At 32.6% G+C, this 21743-nt stretch overlaps 1 protein-coding gene and 1 non-coding gene across 2 annotated transcripts; both read right to left on the bottom strand.

Moving 5' to 3' along the window:
* Nucleotides 1-7578: 7578 nt before the first annotated feature.
* TRNAV-AAC (transfer RNA valine (anticodon AAC)) lies at nt 7579-7651 on the bottom strand. Its single transcript has one exon. It is a non-coding gene; the product is annotated as a tRNA-Val (tRNA).
* Nucleotides 7652-8151: 500 nt separating this feature from the next.
* Nucleotides 8152-21669, bottom strand: LOC149477227 (beta-alanine transporter-like). The gene is made up of 12 exons (XM_089710569.1): nt 21286-21669; nt 17020-17204; nt 15537-15591; nt 14814-14924; nt 14391-14494; nt 13885-14078; nt 12844-12964; nt 11999-12134; nt 11285-11828; nt 10662-10793; nt 9738-9919; nt 8152-9607 (listed from the first exon to the last, which is right to left on the bottom strand). The coding sequence occupies exons 1-12, from the start codon at nt 21415-21417 to the stop codon at nt 9422-9424; spliced, it is 2082 nt and encodes a 693-aa protein (XP_089566695.1). The 5' UTR covers nt 21418-21669; the 3' UTR covers nt 8152-9421.
* Between the last annotated feature and the right edge of the window lie 74 nt (nt 21670-21743).

Raw genomic sequence — 21743 nt, 5'->3', positions numbered from 1 at the left:
AAAAACATATAAGACAGATACAACATGTTAAATAGGCGGCCTTATCGCTTTCAAGCGATCTCTGCCAGGCAACCTTTGGATAGGATTAGTTTTAAGAAATCGAATGAGATAGGTGGTGTTTTAATTAAATACAATTAAAAAGAAAACAGACTAAAAATAAAAATAAAAATATATTTATACAGGTATAAATACTGATATTAATACATTATATTATATACATATATTAATACAAAAATATAGACTATAATACACATACTTACATACATGCAAATATATAAATATATATACATAAGTAAATAAATAAATAAATATATATATATCTAAATATAATATGTCAAATATTATAGCTGATTAAAGAAATGGTCAAATATGAGTTTTTTAAATATGTTTAGTGATTGAGCGCGTCTTATGCTTATTGGAAGAGCATTCCACAAGAGTATAGCTTGCACATGAAACGAGTTATGGTAAAATTTGGTCTTGTGAGGTGGAATTTTTAAAAGTAAATTTTCAGAGCAGCGCAGATTAAAGTCGGTGCTCTCTCGAAATTGGAATTTTTCCTTTAGGTAGCCAGGAGTTTTAGGATTAAACAGGACACGGTATAGGAGTTGGAGAAGGTGGGTATTTCGACGCTGACGTATTGGTAGCCACTTGAGCTTTGTCCTGTATTGCGAGACGTGGTCATACTTGCGCAAGCCAAAAATGAAGCGTATGCAAACATTTTGGAGACGCTCAAGTTTGTCCAACTGGATTTCGGTCAGGTCGGGATAACAGACATCGGCATAATCGAGGATGGGAAGGAGGAGGGATTGTGCAAGAGAAGTTCTGGTTGAGATGGGCAAGAAGTTGCGAATTCTCATGAGTGAATGCGATGAGGCAAAGATTTTCTTGTTGAGCTCATTTATTTGCGGTTGCCAAGATAGTGTTCGGTCAATGGTGACGCCTAAGCTTTTAATGCTATCACTGAATGGGATTATGGTACCGTCCACAGTAATAGGGGGTAAACTAGACCAGCCTACCCTTGATATGAATGAAGAGCTGCCGATAAGAATAGTTTTGGTCTTAGTAGGGTTTACTACCAAGCCATGAGATCTACTCCAATTCATGATCAAGGACAGGTCGTTATTTGTTGTTGCTATGGCAGACGGTAAATTTTCGAACGTGGACATTGTGTAGATCTGGAGATCATCTGCATACATGTGAGAGAAGGAAGTAAGCGAAAGAGAGATAGAGTTGATAAATATAGAGAAGAGAAGAGGAGAGAGGACGCCACCTTGTGGAACGCCAGCAGTGATGTCAGACCAGCTAGAAAATACGTTGTCAATTTTAATCCTTTGCTGGCGTCCCAACAAGTAACTTTTGAACCATACAATCACCGATGGAGATATATTAATTGAGCGTAGCAGTCCCAATAGGATGTCAAAATCTACGGTATTGAAAGCATTACTGAAGTCCAGTAACGTGAGAATGGTGAGCTGCTTATCATCCAATGCTGACCGTATATCGTCGGTGATCTTGGTGAGAGCAGTAGCCGTACTATGTCCGGGACGGAAGCCGGATTGGAAGGTATTTAGGATATTGTTTTTATTAAGGAAATAGCTTAACTGTTCATGAACTAACCGTTCGAGGACTTTGGATAGGAACGGAAGGATGGAGATAGGACGATAGTCGGAAAAGGAAGCAGGGTTTGGCTTTTTCGGCAAAGGAACGACATGGGCGTCCTTCCAGGCATTAGGAAATATTCCGTTGCTGATGGAGGAGTTGAATATGTGGGTTATGACGGGAGCAAGGATATCTAGGATAGGAAGGATCATATTACGACCGATGCTATCACTACCGACGGCTTTGGATGAAATCGATGATATGCTCTTCTTAATACCACATACGGTGAATTGTTTGAAAGTGAACGGTTGATATTGAGGAGTCGGACAAGATGAAAGATTATTCAATGTGCGTGACTTAAGTTCTGGATTAAATACAAGAGAATTATGGGTAAAGTGGTTGTTCATTAGATCAATGTTAGTGTTAGGAGGGAGAGAAAGTTGCTGCTGTTTGCCAACTCCTAAGGACTTAAGAAATTTCCAGATCTTAGCTGGGTCGCCGTTCTCGACCGAATTGGAAACGTGGCGTCGCTGAGCATCTCTACACAAAGTATTGCAGTGATTCCGTATCCTATTGTATTTCTCCCTGTTAGCCGGTGAGTTGTTCGATTTCAATTTGGATTTTGCCCTATTTTTTGAGTTAATAGCCGCCTTGATTTCTTTAGTCAACCATGGTGCTGGTAGTTGTTTAATTCTTACAGGTTTAATAGGAGCATGAATATCATATAATTGTGTAAGTAACGAATTAAACACAGTGACCATATCATTGACGTCACTTGCACCATACACCTGCCCCCAGTCTAGCTTTTCAGCGTCAGCCGCCAGACGATTCAAGTCCATATCACCAAAACTTCTTTCTACATCTTCTTTCTACTCTTTCTACATAGTAGGTAGTGGAAATTCAATTGTAAAAATTTGTTGTTAAAAATATGTAGTGTTTCTAATTTCTATATATTTTTTTTAATTTAATTAATATATTTATGCCCTAGATTTAGACATCATCATCCAGTGAAAATTATTTTGTGATAATGCTCGACAGTCAAACAGAGTTACAAAGTTTATTTTATTTATTTACATTTAAAATAGTGCCTAGTTGGGTTGTTGAGGAAGTGATTATGAGGAAGAGGAGGAGGAAGAGGAATTTTCACACACAAACTTAGAGGATGCGGATGAGGAAGAGGATATTTTTTTGAGGAAGAGGATGCGGATGAGGAAGCGGAAGAGGAAGCGGATGAGGATGAGGATGATAGGAAATTATAATCAAAATTAAAAAACAAAAACTTTTAAAATTTAAACAAAAGCCATTCTCCTATCTCTACATATTGATGTTTAAGGTTAGGGGAGGTTAGCTCGCCCGATCGCGAATTTACAAAGCCTGTAAGTACTATACTATTTGAGTCACGAGCCGGACTCAGATGAGCTTTTGTTTATGCTTATTACTCGAAAAAACCCACATTAAAAACCTAATCTATATCAGTGCCAGAAGCGACATTAGGCGATTTCCACAAAAATAACTAACTGGTAGATATTAATATTATGTAAGCTTAAACAACCTGTTTGTTTTTTAATTCAAATTGACTTTTGACAAACATTATTTGGTAAAATATGTTTCTTCTGAGTATGAGAGAAAATGTTATATTATTATGTTTAGAGATAAATGTGAGGCGCCGATATAAATATGGCGGTAAGACTCTACTCTTGTTCGTTAGTAGAGTCCGACTCGTAACTCAAATACATAGTTTAAATAGGCTTTGTAAATTCGCCGCCCGATCGGATCAGCATCCTGATAAATTTCCTCTAAATTTTGAGGAAGCGATAGCGGAAGAGGATTTTTTTATTTTCATTTTTGAGGATGCGGTAACGGTAGAGGAACCCAAAATATTGCGGAACTTCCGCATTATGAGGAAGCGGAAGAGGAATCCTCAACAACCCTAGTGCCTAGCATACATTTTAAATGATTCTGCTACTTTAGACTACTACTTTACTATCCTTAATGCTTTACTTTCACCCTCCTTAATTCACTATAATCTCATTTAATGAAATCATTAAAAACAATTCCAATCAACAAATTCCCTAAATCTATAACGGGACTTTGACTCCATAACTGGATAAATATGTGCATAGACAAGGGAATGATAAAATTCAAATTAAAAGAATTAACATTTTAAATAGATAACATCTTAAGCGCCGGCCCTGGCTTTTTCTATTAGTAGGGCTGTCCTATTTAAGGGATTTCGACATAGGGCCACACACACAGGGATATGTGTGTGTGAACGTGAGATACGTTTGTGTGTGTGTAGATAATTCGTAGACGCGTGCCATTTTAATATTATATAATTTGTGTTATGTTTTTATTGAAAAAATTTTGATTAGTATGGTCAAGTTAGTGTGTAAATGGTGTCATATTTGTTTTTGTTGTTTTGATTTTGTACCCTTAATATATTAATTAAAAATAAATATTTTTGCTGATAAAAGGGTTATTTATGAGATACTACTTAAATAGGTAATTATTGTAAATTTGGTCAGCCTTGAACGAAAATGTATCGAAATTGTGACCTTATTTTGTTATAATTATTATTTTTCAGGATGTGTGGCTTATTGTAGATATACTTTACCTACCTACCTATATTATTAAATATTTATATAGGACATTAGTAACTAAGTCCGCTTTTTTAGTTCAGTTGGAAACGAACGAACGTCTCAAACCAATGAACCGATTTGAATGCTGTTTTAGTGTTTTGTTTTGTTTAGGCTGATTAATTTTTTTAAAGATGACGTTTTATTTTTATTAATAATTGTTTGTAAGATGACGCACAAAGCATGAGTAATAATAATTAATGCAACAATTACCACTAATTGTTATTTATACGACATTGTAGTTATGCTAGAAATATCTTTATGCTATTTTTCTATAAAATTTTTTATCTTTTGAGCTCTTATGTTCGTTTGAGATACTTACCTAATGCTTTCCGAGTCGGTGGTAAATGTAAAAAAGACGGGTTGCACTCCGGGAGTGCCGGCAGAAGTGAAAACTTGATTATTAACGTTGAGCATGTTTGATATCCATCTGTCTTACGCTTTTTCGATCAGGTCACGCGTCCTGACGCGAGTTTAAGATTTTATACCCATTACAGAAAAAGTGCTCAACGCCGCTAAAGAAGTTTTCACTTCAAAAATATGTTATGGCGATTCAAAAGTGCTTCTAGAGTCTAACCGAAAAAATGTTTGAGTTTGACGCCGATCATCTAAGGCGGTGTGGTGCCTACCCCGTTGTGAGCTGGCCCAGCGCAAGTTCGATTACCGTCTAACTTAATATTTTTATAAATATCTATTATGTATATTATAATAGGAAATACAAACCGAATGTGTCTATAGTATCTACGATCGCCTTTTCCGGTAAACAGAGCTTACGTTTAGAAAGCTACATCCTTACCGAATAACATAAGCTTTTTTAACTCTAGACCAAGCCGGGACAAGCATCTAAGTAGTATGATATAAATATTATAGGTCGCGTCATGAAAAAAGAACGCTGACGGTTAAGCTGCGCATTGACGATTCATTGGTCTATTTGGTGTTATGAGGTGGTATAAGAATAACAAATATGTAGTTGCGAAGCCACGACTCGAGAGCCTACTTCAAAAATAAAATAAGCAGCAAACAACTTTCGTGCTAAACTCGATACATGCCAAAACACACCCCATCACTTTCATCCCGCGTTCTTTTTACATGATTCGCTTATACCACTATACCGATACTTTACTGATAGGTACTTAGTGTATAGTGCACCTAATCCCATGTGAACCGCTGGCATTACTGACATTTCATTACGCAACCGTGAGTAATTCTAATTATCGTGTGATATGTCACGATATTGTTTCTTATGGATTATTAGCGGTTCTTATTGAGTTTTATTAAAAAGCTGTCCCAGCGGTTTTTGTTCTGCCCTATTTGCCCCTTTTTCGTGTTTTGTCCGCATAAGAACCGTCCTAATTGTCCCTTAAAGAAGTAAAGCTGTGATTTTGAATACGAATCTCTAAATTTTCCAAAATGCATCAAAAGTGGGGTCCCATGTCCCCAAGCGGGATAAGGGGCAGATTATACCTACATCTGTTTCACTGATCGATTTTTCTTTAGGGTCATTTGTGTCCTCCCAGACCAAGAAATTTTTTTTCTTCGTCTCCACCGGAAATCGAACCCAGGACCCCTCTGTGCTACGCTCACGCGTCAACCACTATACCAAGGAGGCAAGGAGGCGGTCGAATTCAACAACATCAAAATTACATACCTAAGTATAAAAAGATAATTTGCGTTTCCTTCGAATATTAAGTGACAATGCCTAAATTCCTTATTAAAAATGTAGCCTATAGTATGATTATATTATCTGTGATGTAGCTTTTCCGCGCGGCTTCGCTCGTATAGACGTACTTAAGTAGGTATTGTTTATCGTAGAGATCAGTAGAGCAGATAACAGCAAAGTTTTCTACATATATGTTTGTTTAATTAATTGTCAACATTATATCCATATTAAATAAATCAAAGCAGGTGTGAAGTCCATACATCTGTTTCACTGATCGATTTTCTTTAGGGACAAGTAGGTGATCAGCCTTCTGTGTCCTGCCAGACCGAGACATTTTTTTTCTTTGTCTCCACCGGGAATCGAACCCAGGACCCCTCGGTTCTACCGTCTACACTCTACGCTCATGCGTCAACCACTGTACCAAAGAGGCGGTCATAAATAATCAAATCAAAGCAGAAGTAAGTTTTAATTTTTATTACAAAAATCACGCTATAGTTAAATAAAATAATAACTATTATGGTAGGTAATCATTATGGAAATAAGTGTCTCATTATTGACAATAAAAATAAAAATAACGATGATTTCAAACAATTAAAACATTGAATCTATATAAGACGTCATAATATGTACTTTAAAGCTATTTCTAGAGACTTATCCAGTCTGTTGATAAGTCTTGACAAATAAAAAAAAATAAGAAAACTCTATTCTATTTATGTCTATTTGTGTATGTCTATTTATGTCTAACTTTTTTTTTAAACTTGAACTAGGTATGTTAATTGTTAGTTAACACCTAGCCATAAAATTATCAAAATTGGACAAAATTTAATTCGGACCGACCGAAAAGAATAATAATTTTCAAATAAAAAAAACATCATCAGAATCAGCTGTTCATCTAGTGGAAAAATCTGAAGAAATAAATACACAAAAATACAGTCGAATTGAAAACCTCCTTTTTTGAAGATGGTTGAAAAGTTATCAATAATAATTATTGAAGAATTAAAATATTCTAGAAATATTTAATACAGCGCCATCTACAATGAAGTTGATGAAACTATGGAAAGGAAAGGACAACAATGAAGTTGTTTTAGTTTCATAATTTAACAATAGATGTCACTTTTTACAATATACTTTTTTTTTTAACTTTTAAACTAAAATAATTGTTTGAAGTGGTTTTGTTTGAAGAAGTCGAATTGAAAACCTCCTTTTTTGAAGATGGTTGAAAAGTTATCAATAATAATTATTGGAGAATTAAAATATTCTATAAATATTTAATACAGCGCCATCTACAATGAAGTTGATGAAACTATGGAAAGGAAAGGACAACAATAAAGTTGTTTTAGTTTCATAATTTAACAATAGATGTCACTTTTTACAATATACGTTTTTTTTTAACTTTTAAACTAAAATAATTGTTTGAAGTGGTTTTGTTTGAAGAATAATGTTGGATATTATTAATAATTGTGCATTTGCAGTCACAAATAAATACTTAAGTTTTATATTATCTGTGGTTATACATGAAATAAACTATTTAGGTACCACGATAAGGCGTATGTACGAATTGGTGAATACACATACAATAATAATTTTACATTTCAATTTATTGACGTATTGATTGCTTAATGTAAATTATTTTTGCATAAGAAAAAATATTGTAATGTGCAAAATAAAAATGGTCAAAAAGTATGTTTCCGCCCGGGATCGAACCGGGGACCTTCTGCGTGTTAGGCAGATGTGATAACCGCTACACCACGGAAACCGATGAATGAAGATTTAAAAATAACAATCAAATGTTATATTTTTACATAAATTATATGAAACTAGTTACTCGTCCGGTTTCTTCCGCGTAGTTGAATAGACAATATAGTCATCAATCCATACTAATATTATAATAATAAATGCGTAAGTAACTCTGTCTGTCTGTCTGTTACTCAATCACGCCTTAACTACTGAACTAATTTGCATGAAATTTGGTACTTATAGAGATATTTTGATACCCGAGAAAGGACATAGGATAGGTTTTATCCCGGAAATCCTACGGGAACGGGTTTTTCTTTGAAAACGCGGGCGAAGCCGCGGGCGGAAAGCTAGTAGTCAAATAAAACACAAAAATCTTAGATCAAAGCTAAGTACTAAGTTTATTTACACTTTTTGTTTAAAACGATTTTTAAACGATTTATTAATGTAATACATGGTAATACCCAACAGTTGTAATACAAATTAATACAAAATATTATAACAATAAAATTTAAAACGTTATAAAGTCAAGTATTCAACATCAATATATTTAAGAAAATATTTTGTACCTACTATAATGTATTTTTTTATATTAAATGCGGGCATTTTATTCTAAAATAAGTAGTACTACAATTTTTTAAATTGTTGTAATTGTTGAACGCCTTACCAAATATAGATAGCAATATATCTAAACAAGGATTTGCTCATATATTTCTTTTTAAATTACGAGTGAGAAAGCTATGCCATTTTTCTATTTAAAAACATGAATGATTATATATTCTGTACTCTATAACAGGTAAATTTAATATATTATATACCTTGAACACTAATAAAATTAAAATAATCGTCCTAAGAACTAAAGTTTAAATCGAAATTGACTCGATTTTAAGGAGCCTACGTCTAACACTTATATTGTTACCACATTCATAATATTAAAACGACTAGATAAAATTAAAATGATTATATTGAAATACTTTCGTTTATTTTGGCACGTGTCAATTAAATAAGCTAATAATTATTCATTATTTGCCTTTGATGCCTTTCGTGCTTTCATGTTACTTTCAAATCAATAATATTCTTTTTTTAGTTTAGACAATACTTAAATTTTTTTTTCAATGCACTATGCAGTAACTAATAATTTTATTAATTACTTACTGCTTACATCATATTAAAAATAGCAAAGTCATTCGTTGTTATAACTTTGGAATATTATCATTTTTTCAAAGTTTGGTTTATTTAAACAAAACTGCATGACATAGCAAAATTATGTTTGATTTGAGAATTAAATTCACAAACATTTGATTTAGTCATCTTAAATATTTTGATTTATTTAATCGGAAATACCTAATTATAGAACAAATACTTGAATAATTTATTTTTAATATTATTTGGTTCTACAGGGTATTCTGGTAGGTATCTCAAACATTGATGTGTGAACTCAAGTGTAGTACCTATAGTCTATACCTAAATAATCTTACGACAAACTATATTAACTACATACTTAGTTAATTTTATTAATAAAAAATATAATTTTAATTTCATTTGTACAGTTTATTAGGGTATAAATTAAATAATTATTTACATGACACAAACATTATCTTTAATATTGAATACCTACTAAGTTTAAAACTTTATTTTTTACTGATTCTTTACCACTTTTTCTAACTCTTTTATTTACAATAATTAACCTACCTATAATATTATATAGCACACATTAGTACAATCAATATATTCTTTACTTATACATATAACATAAAAGTACACACTATCTAATCTACCTAAACTAAAAAATCTAAGATTCATCATCGCTCGGCGGCACGCAGCTGAAGATCTTGAAGTTTCGCCCAAAAACTTCCCCATCTCCTAACGTTTGAGGGAGCGGTCGGTTCAGAGTCTCAGGGAGGAAGAGGGAAGCCAAGCCGGCTAGTAGACTGAGCACTCCTATGATGATTAGAGGTAGAGACCTGAAGATTACGGCCTGTGGAAGTAAGAATTAATAAATAATTAATATTATGAATTAATACCGGCCTAATTGGTCATAAACAATAGCAACATGATTGGTCTGATTGGTGCTTTACTTTTACGTATTAATAAGAAATATTCCTTACCAGATACACAATATACGGGCAGGCGAGTAGACCAATCCCAGAGATGAACGACGCAGCTCCCATGGCTTGTGCTCTTAGCACTGTTGGTAGTAACTCCCCGATCTGAACGTAGAATACTGCGAAAGACGCAGCCGCTGATAGTCTTCCTAACATCGCGAGGGATACTGTTATCCAGGGCCATTCTGGAATATAAGTACTTAGTGAATAATTTATGGACAAGGTTCACAAATCAATATCTAAAATATATGAATTACGAACATTAATAAATAAACATTTTGATATGTTAAGGACCTTTTATTTCTGATCCTTTTGCAAAAATTATTACTAATGCACCATTTCTATTGATCGGTAATGTAATTATTATTAAATCTTCTTCCTCAAGTATTTTTTTCAATTCGGACCAGTAAAACGTGTTCAATAAAATAAACAAACTCTTCAACTTTATCCATACTAATATTATAAATGCGAAAGTAACTCTGTCTGTCTGTCTGTTACTCAATCACGCCTTAACTACTGAACCAATTTGCATGAAATTTGGTATGGAGATATTTTGATACTCGAGAAAGGACATAGGATAGATTTATCCCGAAAATCCTACGGGAACGGGTTTTTCTTTGAAAACGCGGGCGAAGCCGCGGGCGGAAAGCTAGTAAATAAATAAATAAATATTTCAGGACAATTTTCACACACTGCACGATCTGATCCCATACTAAGCTTTCGCTTGTGTTATGGAAACCAGATGGCTGATAAACATACATACACCCAAACACAGAGCAAACATATATGTTCATCACACAAATATTTGCCCCGGGTGAGAATCGAACCCACGACCTCTGGCTTGGAAGGCAGGGCCACTACCAACCAAGCCAACCGGTCAGTCAGTGTAGATAAAAACAATAGTTTAATAGATGTTAATTATGTTACCTTCGGATACAAAAGCACAGCAAAGACAAGCAAATCCACCGATGGTCATAAAACTGAAGAACACCCAACGCCGTCCATATCGTTCTATACATTGCCACGCTATAAAATATGATGGTAATTCCACTGCACCACCTGAAACAAATATTTTTTATATGTATCAGGTAATTATCGTATCGACAAAAATTGTAGGAAGCAACTATTATTACTAAAACATCAAATTAATTTCACTTATAGTAAAATTCTTTTAAACTATGCTGCAATAATGATAGTATTTATTTAACTGTTATTTTTATTACTCAGATATTCAAGTGAAAATTACCAGTGATATCTGTTTTGATTTTTAAATGTGGTTGCAATGTTTATAGGATCATACTATTATAAAGGCGAAAGTTTGTAAGGATGTATGGATGTATGGATGTTTGTTACTCTTTCACGTAAAAACTACTGAACCGATTACAATGAAATTTAGCACACATATAGAGGGTAACTTGGATTAACACATAGGATAGGTTTTATCCCGGAAATCCCACGGGAACGGGAACTATGCGGGTTTTCCTTTGAAAACGCGGGCGAAGCCGCGGGCGGAAATCTAGTAGGATCATAATGTTTCAAAACATACTCACCAATGAAAAACGCCAAATAATCATTAACTCCCAAATTCGGAGTATTATAACTTAGACTATTATAAGCTATTCCTAAAGACACCCAATTGAAGGTTAATATAAAGAACTTTTTCCTTATATTCGGATATCTGAAAACATCCATAGGTGACGCTTCACAATCCCCTTCTGAATTTTGATCATCTATTATTTTACTTGCTATAACATCTTCATCGTCTTCTTGACTTAATATTCTATTGACTATTTGTATTGACTTCCTTCTCAGTGCACTCATAGGTACTTTTAACGTCTGTTCTTGTATTGTGTCTCTATTTTCATATACTTGAGATTCATTTACACTTACATTACTTAAGTCTTCTTTATCGTTTACTTCATTATTTACATTCAATACTATATGAGGTTCATTAGTTTCACTTGTATCAGTTACTTTTATAAAATCAGGTTTAAATGTTATCATATTGCTTATCCGTCTATCTCTATTTAGTGTATTACCATTTGGAACTATTAATAAATGGTCTTCTTGCATTTCTTCGTCTTTTACTTTTTTCTGTAAGTTTATAAGTATAGTTAAATATATAATCTGAATTGTGCACATTATAGTTTCAGATTTAATAAATTTATTTCAATATTAAGTCAAAGGAAAAGTTTGCAATGTAATTTGTAAAAAGTATGATATACAACTTATTATTACTTAATAAGTTATAGCTTTTAACTTACATGAAGTGTGATAAGAAAGCCACGAGGCAAAGAAATACCATTTCTCTTTGCTATATTTATAAATACTCTTTCAGCGTCTGCTATTCTGCCCCTTCCAACTAACCATCTTGGAGATTCTGGTAATATCCAAAAATATCTAGAAATTTCGAAATAGTAATGTGATTGTTCATCAATAATACAATTAGACTATCAGTATGATGAATGTTTTCTGCTATAACAAGATCTGCTTACGTGTTTGATGTAGCATTATTGGATTAAATAAAGAAATACCTGTTCTTATTCATGTTAACTCTGAGTATTAAACATTTTAAGAACCATATAAGAATACTTTATTCTATAAGTACTATAAGCTTGATGAAAGTTCTTGCTATAACAAGATCAATTATATAAATGCTGACGTGTCTGATCCAGGATTATTGGATTAAATAAAGAAACGATATACGCAATTGCATCTATATCCCTTAAGTCTTAATACTTACTTATTTATATTAATAAGTATTGTGAATACATCTTATATATAAAATTCTCGTGTCACAATGTTAGTCTGCATACTCCTCCGAAACGGGTGGACCGATTCTCATGAAATTTTCTGTGCATATCGGGTAAGTCTGAGAATCGGCCAACATCTATTTTTCATATGTACCACGGGCGAAGCCGGGGCGGGCCGCTAGTATACATATAATATGTTCTAACCTATATATTCTCATCTAAGTTAATTTAAATATTCAACATTTTAAGAACCACACAAGAAGGCTTTCACAATATAAATAATGAATTTTGTAAATATGTAACTACAAGAAGCTAATGAATTGATATAATAAATTTTGAAAAGAAAATAAACTAACCCATATAAAAAGACGAATGGTAAACTCGTAGCCAGAGATAGATGGAACCAGTCTCGGATCACATATGCCACAGCAGCTAATAAGCACATACCAGTTGCAAAGAGCATACCCACTACAATACCTGGAATTATATTAAAAAGTTAAACCTTTGCAGCAGTACGTTCCTGTTTTCTAGAAGAATTTGTAAAATTTTCTCCTAAATAGATCTTCTATCTTCTAGAGGCAGAAGACGACAAAAGACAAATGAAACAATAAATAACATTATGATAGAAGATCGATATTACAAGTGGTGGCTTTTAAAAAAAATGTTGTGTGGTTGTATGAAACCACGGTAAAAGTGAAACTGTTCGAACGGTTCCGAACACTGCTTTGTGTAGCGCATGTCGCGTGACGGTATCGCGGCTGCCGAGTAGGTATACCTACTCGGCAGCCGCGATACACGCGACATGCGCTACACAGACCAAAAAGTTTGAGACGATGTAATAAAAGTTTCACTTTAAAAATATAAGTACCTACCTACTAAAACTAAATTCAATTTTTATGGTTTATTCTAGGGAAAGAATTTGTTCACCTGTATATCTATTTGAGCTCTAGAAAGTTAGCTATAAAAATATATATTTAAGAATTACTAATATTACATATTTAGATGCGTTTTGATTGCATAACATTAATTACCTATTATAGATACGTTAAAAATATATTTAGCCGCTTGTTCTTGACCTTTATCCTTTTACTAATTATTGTGAGGAAAAATCCACAGCACGATATTAAGCATCATTTTATTCATCTCTTTACGGAAGGAACGTAATAAAATCATCCATTTGTTTCTTTTCAATCGCCTTCAAAAAAGGGGTTCTCAATTAAAGTGAATTTTTTAGATTTGTTACCTCAGAACTTTCTACTGCGTGAACTGTTTATAGTGATTCTTTTTCATTTAATAGCTCCTGTGTAATAATTTTAATCTAGTTCTTTCAATTTGAAGGCGGTAATATTTTTGTCAAAAATTTAAAATTTGTTATAAGTTAAAAATTAGCACCTCACCTGCATTCGTTCTTTTGGCTGGAGGCATCAATTCCAAAGCCAATATAAATGGTAGCTGATACAACGCTGGGAAGAACAACCCACAAAGTATTCTTAGACCACTGTATATCCAGTAATTACCAGGGAATGATGTGGATATAGATATCGGAACTTCTAGAAAGATCATGAGTAGGATTGTCGGACGACGACCGTATCTGAAATTGTTCAGATACCGTAGAAAATTGCTCATTAGTCATTGGTGAAAGAAACTTGAATTATAGCTTGCAGCATAGCTTTATGAGACTGCATGAAAATATATTTTTATTTATAAACAACGCGACTATAATGAAGATATCCCTGAAAGCGTTGCGTTTGTTACAGTTTAAAAAATGAAGTTAAAATATCATATTTAACACATTCTGAAGATTCATACGATATTTTTGTCATTTTAACTGGCAGATTTAAGGTAAATAGAACATTGGATATGTACTCGTTAACAATATTATAAAATTGATATAAATTCATACCTGTCAGACATCCAGCCAAAAAATAGATTTCCAAAGATGGAACCAACCCAAAATAAGGAATTGCTCGTCCTAGGTACCCAGTCTTTATCGCATACCAGAAGATACTGTAAAATGTAAATATTGTAATTTTGTAAATATACACTTATTTCATACGTTTTATTAGAAAGTTTATTAGTATATTCTTATTTTATGTGAGGTTATGTTTGTGTTTATGATTTTTGTAAAATCCTCTTTGGAAGTGGAAGTACCTACCGAACGGATTTTACTGTATTTGGTAAGTTTACTCCGTTTCAACCGGGATGGAGGCCACAATGGCCTCCTGCTTATTACCGATTTATTCAGTTATGTTTTATATTTGTAATTATAATGAAAACTAAATTTATAATGCACAACACAATAAAAAAAATCCTATATCTATATTACCTCAGTAACTAAAGTCCTTTTGTATAATTCTGAGCTGAAAGTCCACCCATGGCGACATGGCGTCGGCTCCTTACTTCTTATTGTTAATATAGCTTCTTCTATTATCGATAACTGGAAAGAAATAGTAATTACTATTTATTACACTATGTTACTAACTATATCCAAATATTAAGCAAAAGCTATTAGACTACAGGCCCATGTTGAAATAATTATGGGTCATTTGAACCACCAGGTGACCTATCTAGAACGATATAAGAGCATAAAATAATAAGATTCAGCACTATGCTGTCACTTGTAAGCTGTCCTCCTGAGTGCAGATGAGAATTCGAAAGTACAGGTAGAGATTTTTTTCCCCTTGTCTCCATGATTTTTGTACGGCGTTGCGGAATAATGGATTAAAAGCAGTATTGAAATAGTATGACACCGATGCCGTATTCTCATCTGCACTCAGGTGGACAGCTTACAAGTGACAGCCAAGTGCTAAATCTTATTATTTTATGCTCTTATATCGTTCTAGATAGGTCACCTGGTAGTTCAAATGACCCATAAATTTTTCAACATGTGCCTGTAGTCTATATTAGATTTGATATTTACGAGTATCGCGATACATCGTTGTTTTATATCAAAATACAGATTTTGTCGAATATTCGCAATGATGGATTTCACAATGACCATATTCCTTGCTTAGAAATTAATTAATAGGGTTTAAATTTGTATCATTACCGGTATTGTTTGAGGCTTTTCTTCATAATAAGTCATATTTAGCTGCGGTTGTGATCTGAAATACGAAAGAAAATTTGAAATGATTTCAATTATTTAATAGAAAGTTAAAATTCCAAGATAAGGCTCTATTTTATTTATTTCACTATTTATTGCACACACAAAAGAAGTAGAGACACATAAAGTACAAATAAGAGGAAAATATGTACCTACAAACCACAGTACAAACGGTGGCCTTATCGCTAGGTAGCGATCTCTTCCAGGCCACCGTAAGTAATATGGTTGGTGGCTCTATGTCACTTTACAGTAGATAATCCGGACAAATTAGGACAACATATTATAGTAGTTTAATTATAATAAATTCGTAGCCAGACCAAAATTGAGGGGACTAAGAATAAAAACATTATTTTTGGGGCGGGGCCGTATGATGACCTCTTATTTCCAGACAGTTTACGCTCTGAATTGAACTGACTGGCAAATTCATATAATACCATAATTAACCATGGCTGGTTATTGCGTTCATAATATGAATTTGCCAGTCAGTTCAATTCACTGCCTAATAAGATTTTACTAATACTATATGGGTTATGTGGCCTAAAATAAATGAATTTTATTATTTTTTTAATGTGCCTGGAAATAAGAGGTTATAATACGGCCCCTGGTTTCAACCTCAATACATCAAATTGATGATCGAACTGCTCAAACAAACGAGGCAGTGTAAAAGGGAACGTGTTTTAAACCTAATGTATGAATAGTAATAATAGATAATAATACCAATAGACACGAATGTAGGGCAAAGACCCGCAAATTCCCTTGGACTAAAGCCAAACACACAAATCAAAATTCATCACACGTTAACTTCCAATGCAAATAGTATTTAAATCAATTTAAAAGGCATTTAAAACACGTACAATTTATCTGTAATCTTGACCAACTTTACAAAAACAGGTTCTGTGTAGTGTGTTGTCTTTTACGTATTATTAAAATGTAAGGGACTGCAATTGCTTCTATAAAATTACTTTATTTATCTCTACTCAGTTTAAATGTATGTTTATGAAAATATGAACAATGAACTTTTATTATTTCTTTGTTCTATTTCTTCATTCGTAGATCTACATCATGTTTAAAAATGAGCTTCCGTTAGTGATAATTTGTTTAATATTTACTGCCCACATTTACAGAATTTCATTCGAAGATCTGCCGCGATTCCAACTCTGCCTTGTCGTGGTTGAATATTTTCTATTCTTTTAAAAATTATCTTTCATACATTCTAAAACCGGCTACTCACCTACCTGCCGCAAGGGCAGTATTCGAATTGTACCCTAAATTGCCTCCTTAATTGTGATGTGTATAGACAAACAGGGGCAAATTAGAGAACAGCTGAAATTTCTCCGACCAACCGAGATCGTTCCAATATTGCGGCAGGTACGTGAGTAGCCGGCTTTTCAAACTTTCATGTTTATAATACTAGGATAGTAGGATATACCTATCAATAAGTCTATGTAAAACGCTAAAGAACTCCTCCGAATCAACGCTATACGCTGAGCAAGTTTCATACACCCCATGTTTGCCTGGTACCGTCAGGTTGCGGTAGAGCTGGTCTTCAAGATCCAGGATATTTAGTTCTGGAGGTGCAGCACACCAGTGTTCTGGAGATGCGTTTGTGAACACCTGAAAGTTTGACAATTATCGTTAGAAAATCAATAAATAATATTAAAAAACTTCATGGAAATGGAATACCTACACAAGGCATACAGTAAGATGTACCAAAAAGGGTTTAGTGTAAGCAAATTTAACATCCGAAATAGAACCTAATGGTAAAAGTAGTTATTAGTTTTATTAAAAAAGTTTATATTTAAATATTTACAAAAGTTTATATTAAATTATTTGTAAAAAGTTTGAAAAATAACAATATCTTTTCAAGAAAAATCCGTATTAAAAAAAATGTTTCGTGGAATAATGAAGAGGAACACAATAGCCTAAAAAAATATTTACACTCCATTTATAATAATCGGAGCACACAATAATCTAAATACACTGATTTCAGAAAAATAAACAACTCTGAAACGAGACATTTATTTGGCATTAGCTGTGTAAACTTGTACGCGCAGTCAAAACAACGTGTAAAATATTATTTACGCGCAATTTATAATGGTGCACACAAACGTGGACACTTAGATGAACAATAAAATTGAATGAATTAGTATTGTTTTAGGATCGAATACTAGTCGATATATAGATATCCTACGAAGTTCTAGTTCGACGATCACTATGACATTAATTGGTAGATTCTCAGTTTAACGAAGATGTGCGATCACCATACAATATATTATTATCTTCTGCTAATCTTATCTTAGAATAGAAATTTCTCTACAATCGAAAACTTGCATTTTATGAAAACAAAGACATAATAATACTATGCGTAACATGGCGATACTTGGAATCAAAGCTAGAGAGCTATTAAGATTCATGTAAGACTAGAAATACACATTTTAAAGTGTAATGATGTGAATATCATAATATAGAGAATGTAATAAAACAAATATTAATTGTCGTGCTAATATTCAAAAGCTCGTGTATAGAGAATCATCTATTAATACCAAAACAAAAAGTGTAGAATTATGGAGGTCGACGCACTGTTGACAGAAAAAAAAGATGCGATATTTTTTACGTTTAATTAACGGTTGCTTATTGATTCATGATAATGTAATGTAGATTATGTACATGTATGATAAGATAATGTAGGTAGACTAGTTTATAATTTGCTTGTTGTTTTTAGTAATTAATAAGTTTTGCTTTGGTTAAAACGGATCAAAGACTATCATCCATTAATTTTAATATTGTATTTTTGAAATACGTTTGTAATCTATAATGTATTACGTTCAAATAAGCTTATTCAAATTTGAATTTGAATATGCTTATTAGTCTTATTACTGATTTTTGTGTGGATTTTATCAATACAAAATTATTTATTTGCGGTCTAATTGAAAATGTAGAGAACTGTCTCTTCATTTTAATATCTTGTTAGCGGTGTAAATGTTTTTTTATAATTATCGTTAAAATTTAAGCAAATCCTATTATTATATTTTAACAAGTTAATGCCAAAATGTGTTTACTTGGAAGAACTTATAAATAGTTTACATAATTATAGAATTGATTCACACATAGTTGTTAATATTCACTTCTCGAGTAGAATAATATCTACTGTACCTAATCCTGCCACATAAGAATACTTTAAATTAGCATATAGTTAGCAAAAAATAGGAAGTCAATTTCTTGAATTTATTTATTTCTTTTTTTTTTTTTTGTTTTTATTGACATACCTAGACTTATATAACACCTTAATGGTTTAAACTTTAAACATGTTTAAACGAATATATAACAAATAAAAATTCTTTTTTTGTTTCAAAATATTATCTAAATAATTTGGAAAATCCAAAAGTGCACGCCTCATAATTTTTTTTTAATAAATATTTATTAATTATTATTTTTGTTTATTTAATAACAATTAAACCACATCGAATCAGACCCTGAAAAATGAAAGGGTTCTATTCCTGAGCATACTCAAGCGTAAGAGAAAAAAAAAGACTCGATTAGTAAAGTATTTCGGTCGCTATCGTGTTAACAAGAAAAAGGATCCGCACATACAGACACACGGACGTCCAAGACAGAACTTTTTTAAACTGTTTTTTAACTAGTTTAAATAACAAAAATGACATCAAAAATATCATGAACGTTAATAATAGTGTTTTTTCTTAATATGTGTGTGTATGTATTATCTTACAAGTGCAATGTATGATACATAAAGACATTTTAAGTTTGAAAAATCAGATGTTTTGCGCGAAGTGACAGTAGTACCCACCTCAACGCTTCGCTTATGAGGCGTGCAATATTTATACGGCTTTTTTGTACTTCCATGTTTTTTGTGTGTATTATTTTTTAAACTCTATACAAAGTTTACATCCCACAAATGATTTTAATAGCGTTCCTACATTATTTAATCAGACGCACACACACAATTAATATTACGCTTTAAAATATGAAATTATACATACGCATGTGTGAGTGCCATAATAATTATGATTATTGGAATGCTAATTACAAACATACTTATTACAATATTATTGCGTTCCTTCAATAAACAAGGGTTATGCAAATATTCATTTTAATACAAATAGTCGTGTTTACTGTATAATAAAGTGTAAAGTATCTCTTTTATCTAGTTTATAAGCATTCGTGATGTATAAATGGATACGATTATGAAGACAAAAGCATGACAGAGTAAGTAAGATATTTTCGACTTGCATCTAGCCCTGGCACCGTCTGGGTAACATTTTTTGCAAGTTTTTTTTATATATTAAATGTAATTATTCTAAATGGAGAGTGGTGACCATGTCATGGTTGAGACATATCCATCAAATTAGAAATAATTAAAATCGTCGACTGTTTTCGAGTTATAAGTTGTGTATCTCTACCGTGTAACTAATACTTGAAGTTTATTAATAAACAAAATATGTATTAATTCGATATTGAGATTCTTTTAATCAGTGTACTATGTATGATTGAGCGGTAAATTGTGCATATACAGGGTGTCCCACTGTTGGTATACTAAGCTCAAAGGAAGTTATAGTTTTGCATACGCTGAGTACGTAAAAAATACTTATAAAATTCCAGACGCATTCTTTTTTCAAATAGATGAATTCTTAAAACTCTATGTGTACACCCCAAAAAAGCAACCCGCCCAACTTTGCCATCCGCACGTGAGCTATCGTTAAAGATTATGTTTTCATAGACAAAATGCTCACATTAGAGAAGCGGTATATGCCGGCTGCTTTGTTTAAGTATTTTTTACGTTATCAGTGTATGCAAAACTACAAGTCCCTTCGCGTTTAGTATAACCAATAGTGGGACACCCTGTATAAATGAGACTTTGAAACTCTAATCTTGAAATAAATGTCCGTTGAAATTATCCGTAAAATACTATTTTAATCAATTGAAGAAACCAAGCTGAAAACTGAATCATTTGGAACATCGATAAAATTTAATTTAAAATATTATACAATAGAAAAAAGAGATTTTTCCTTATATTTGTCGCAAGACATAATATTGTATGGAATCGACCTAATAAATTAAGTACCTAATAAATAGTGAAGAGATGTACAGAGATAAATAAATTCATTTCACACTTAAGCCTTATCTTAATCTATCTTAATCCGGATTAAGCTGATATTTCGCATGATTAGTTTATTATTTATCAATATTGTGCAAGTAGCTCATGAGAAAAACCAAAGGAGCAAGTCATGGTAGACCTATATATACTATTATATAGATAGCTCTATCATTTATCCACACTGAAAATTATACTGCCTTAAGACATAATGGTAACATTCCTGTACCTATATACACCGATCTTCTCTTCAATTATACATATCTTCTTCTCTCTTTATCAATTATACACCGACTTCAAAAAAGAGGTGTTTATAAATCCGACTCTATTTCATTTTAATATAACAAGTTCAAAAAGTTAAGTTTTCGATGATAATATTATACTTATTCATTGTTTTGTTTCATATTTAATAATAAGCGCCTAGCTCTGTCAGAACTAACAACTATATAACAATGATCAATATCACTATTTCAAAGAAGAATTGGAAGATGTTAAAGAAGATGATGAAGAAGAACAAGAAGACGATGATCATAATGAAGGAGATGAGATTAGAAGAATTACAAGATGTAGAATTATTATGATTACCTGTGAAAAAACCAAGAACGACGTGGGTATAGCGGCCAGACCACAGAGCAGATAGAACAGCAGCACATGCCACCACCCCGACCTGGTGGCCAGGATGGTAACATCGTCCAGTTCCTTCGTCCACGACGACATCACCTCACACTCTGAGTCCGTGGAAACATTTTTGTGGCAACCCTATGTTTAGGTGTTTTGTGACAACCCTATGTGTAAAGGTGAGTGCATACTTGCATTGTTTATTTGTAAATTTAACAGTTTATTTATTGTTGAATTACTTTTTTTGTGACAATTAAAAAGGACCACTAATTAGACATTATTAAATTTTGCACTCAATGTACCGTTTTATTTCGATTTATTAAAATACTGCACTATTTATTTTATAATATTATAGACGTCTCTCACTTTGTATTATTTCACAAAATAGAGAGAACACATTCTTATTTATTTTATTTCACTTTAAA

This window comes from Colias philodice, chromosome 25 (assembly GCF_061535455.1).
Source record: "Colias philodice isolate Cphi_HAF_F1 chromosome 25, ilColPhil1 Martin Lab GWU primary, whole genome shotgun sequence".
NCBI classification, from domain to species: Eukaryota; Metazoa; Arthropoda; class Insecta; order Lepidoptera; family Pieridae; genus Colias; species Colias philodice.
The sequence above is the reverse complement of the archived record's forward strand: the minus strand, read 5'-3'. Positions and strand labels throughout refer to the sequence as shown.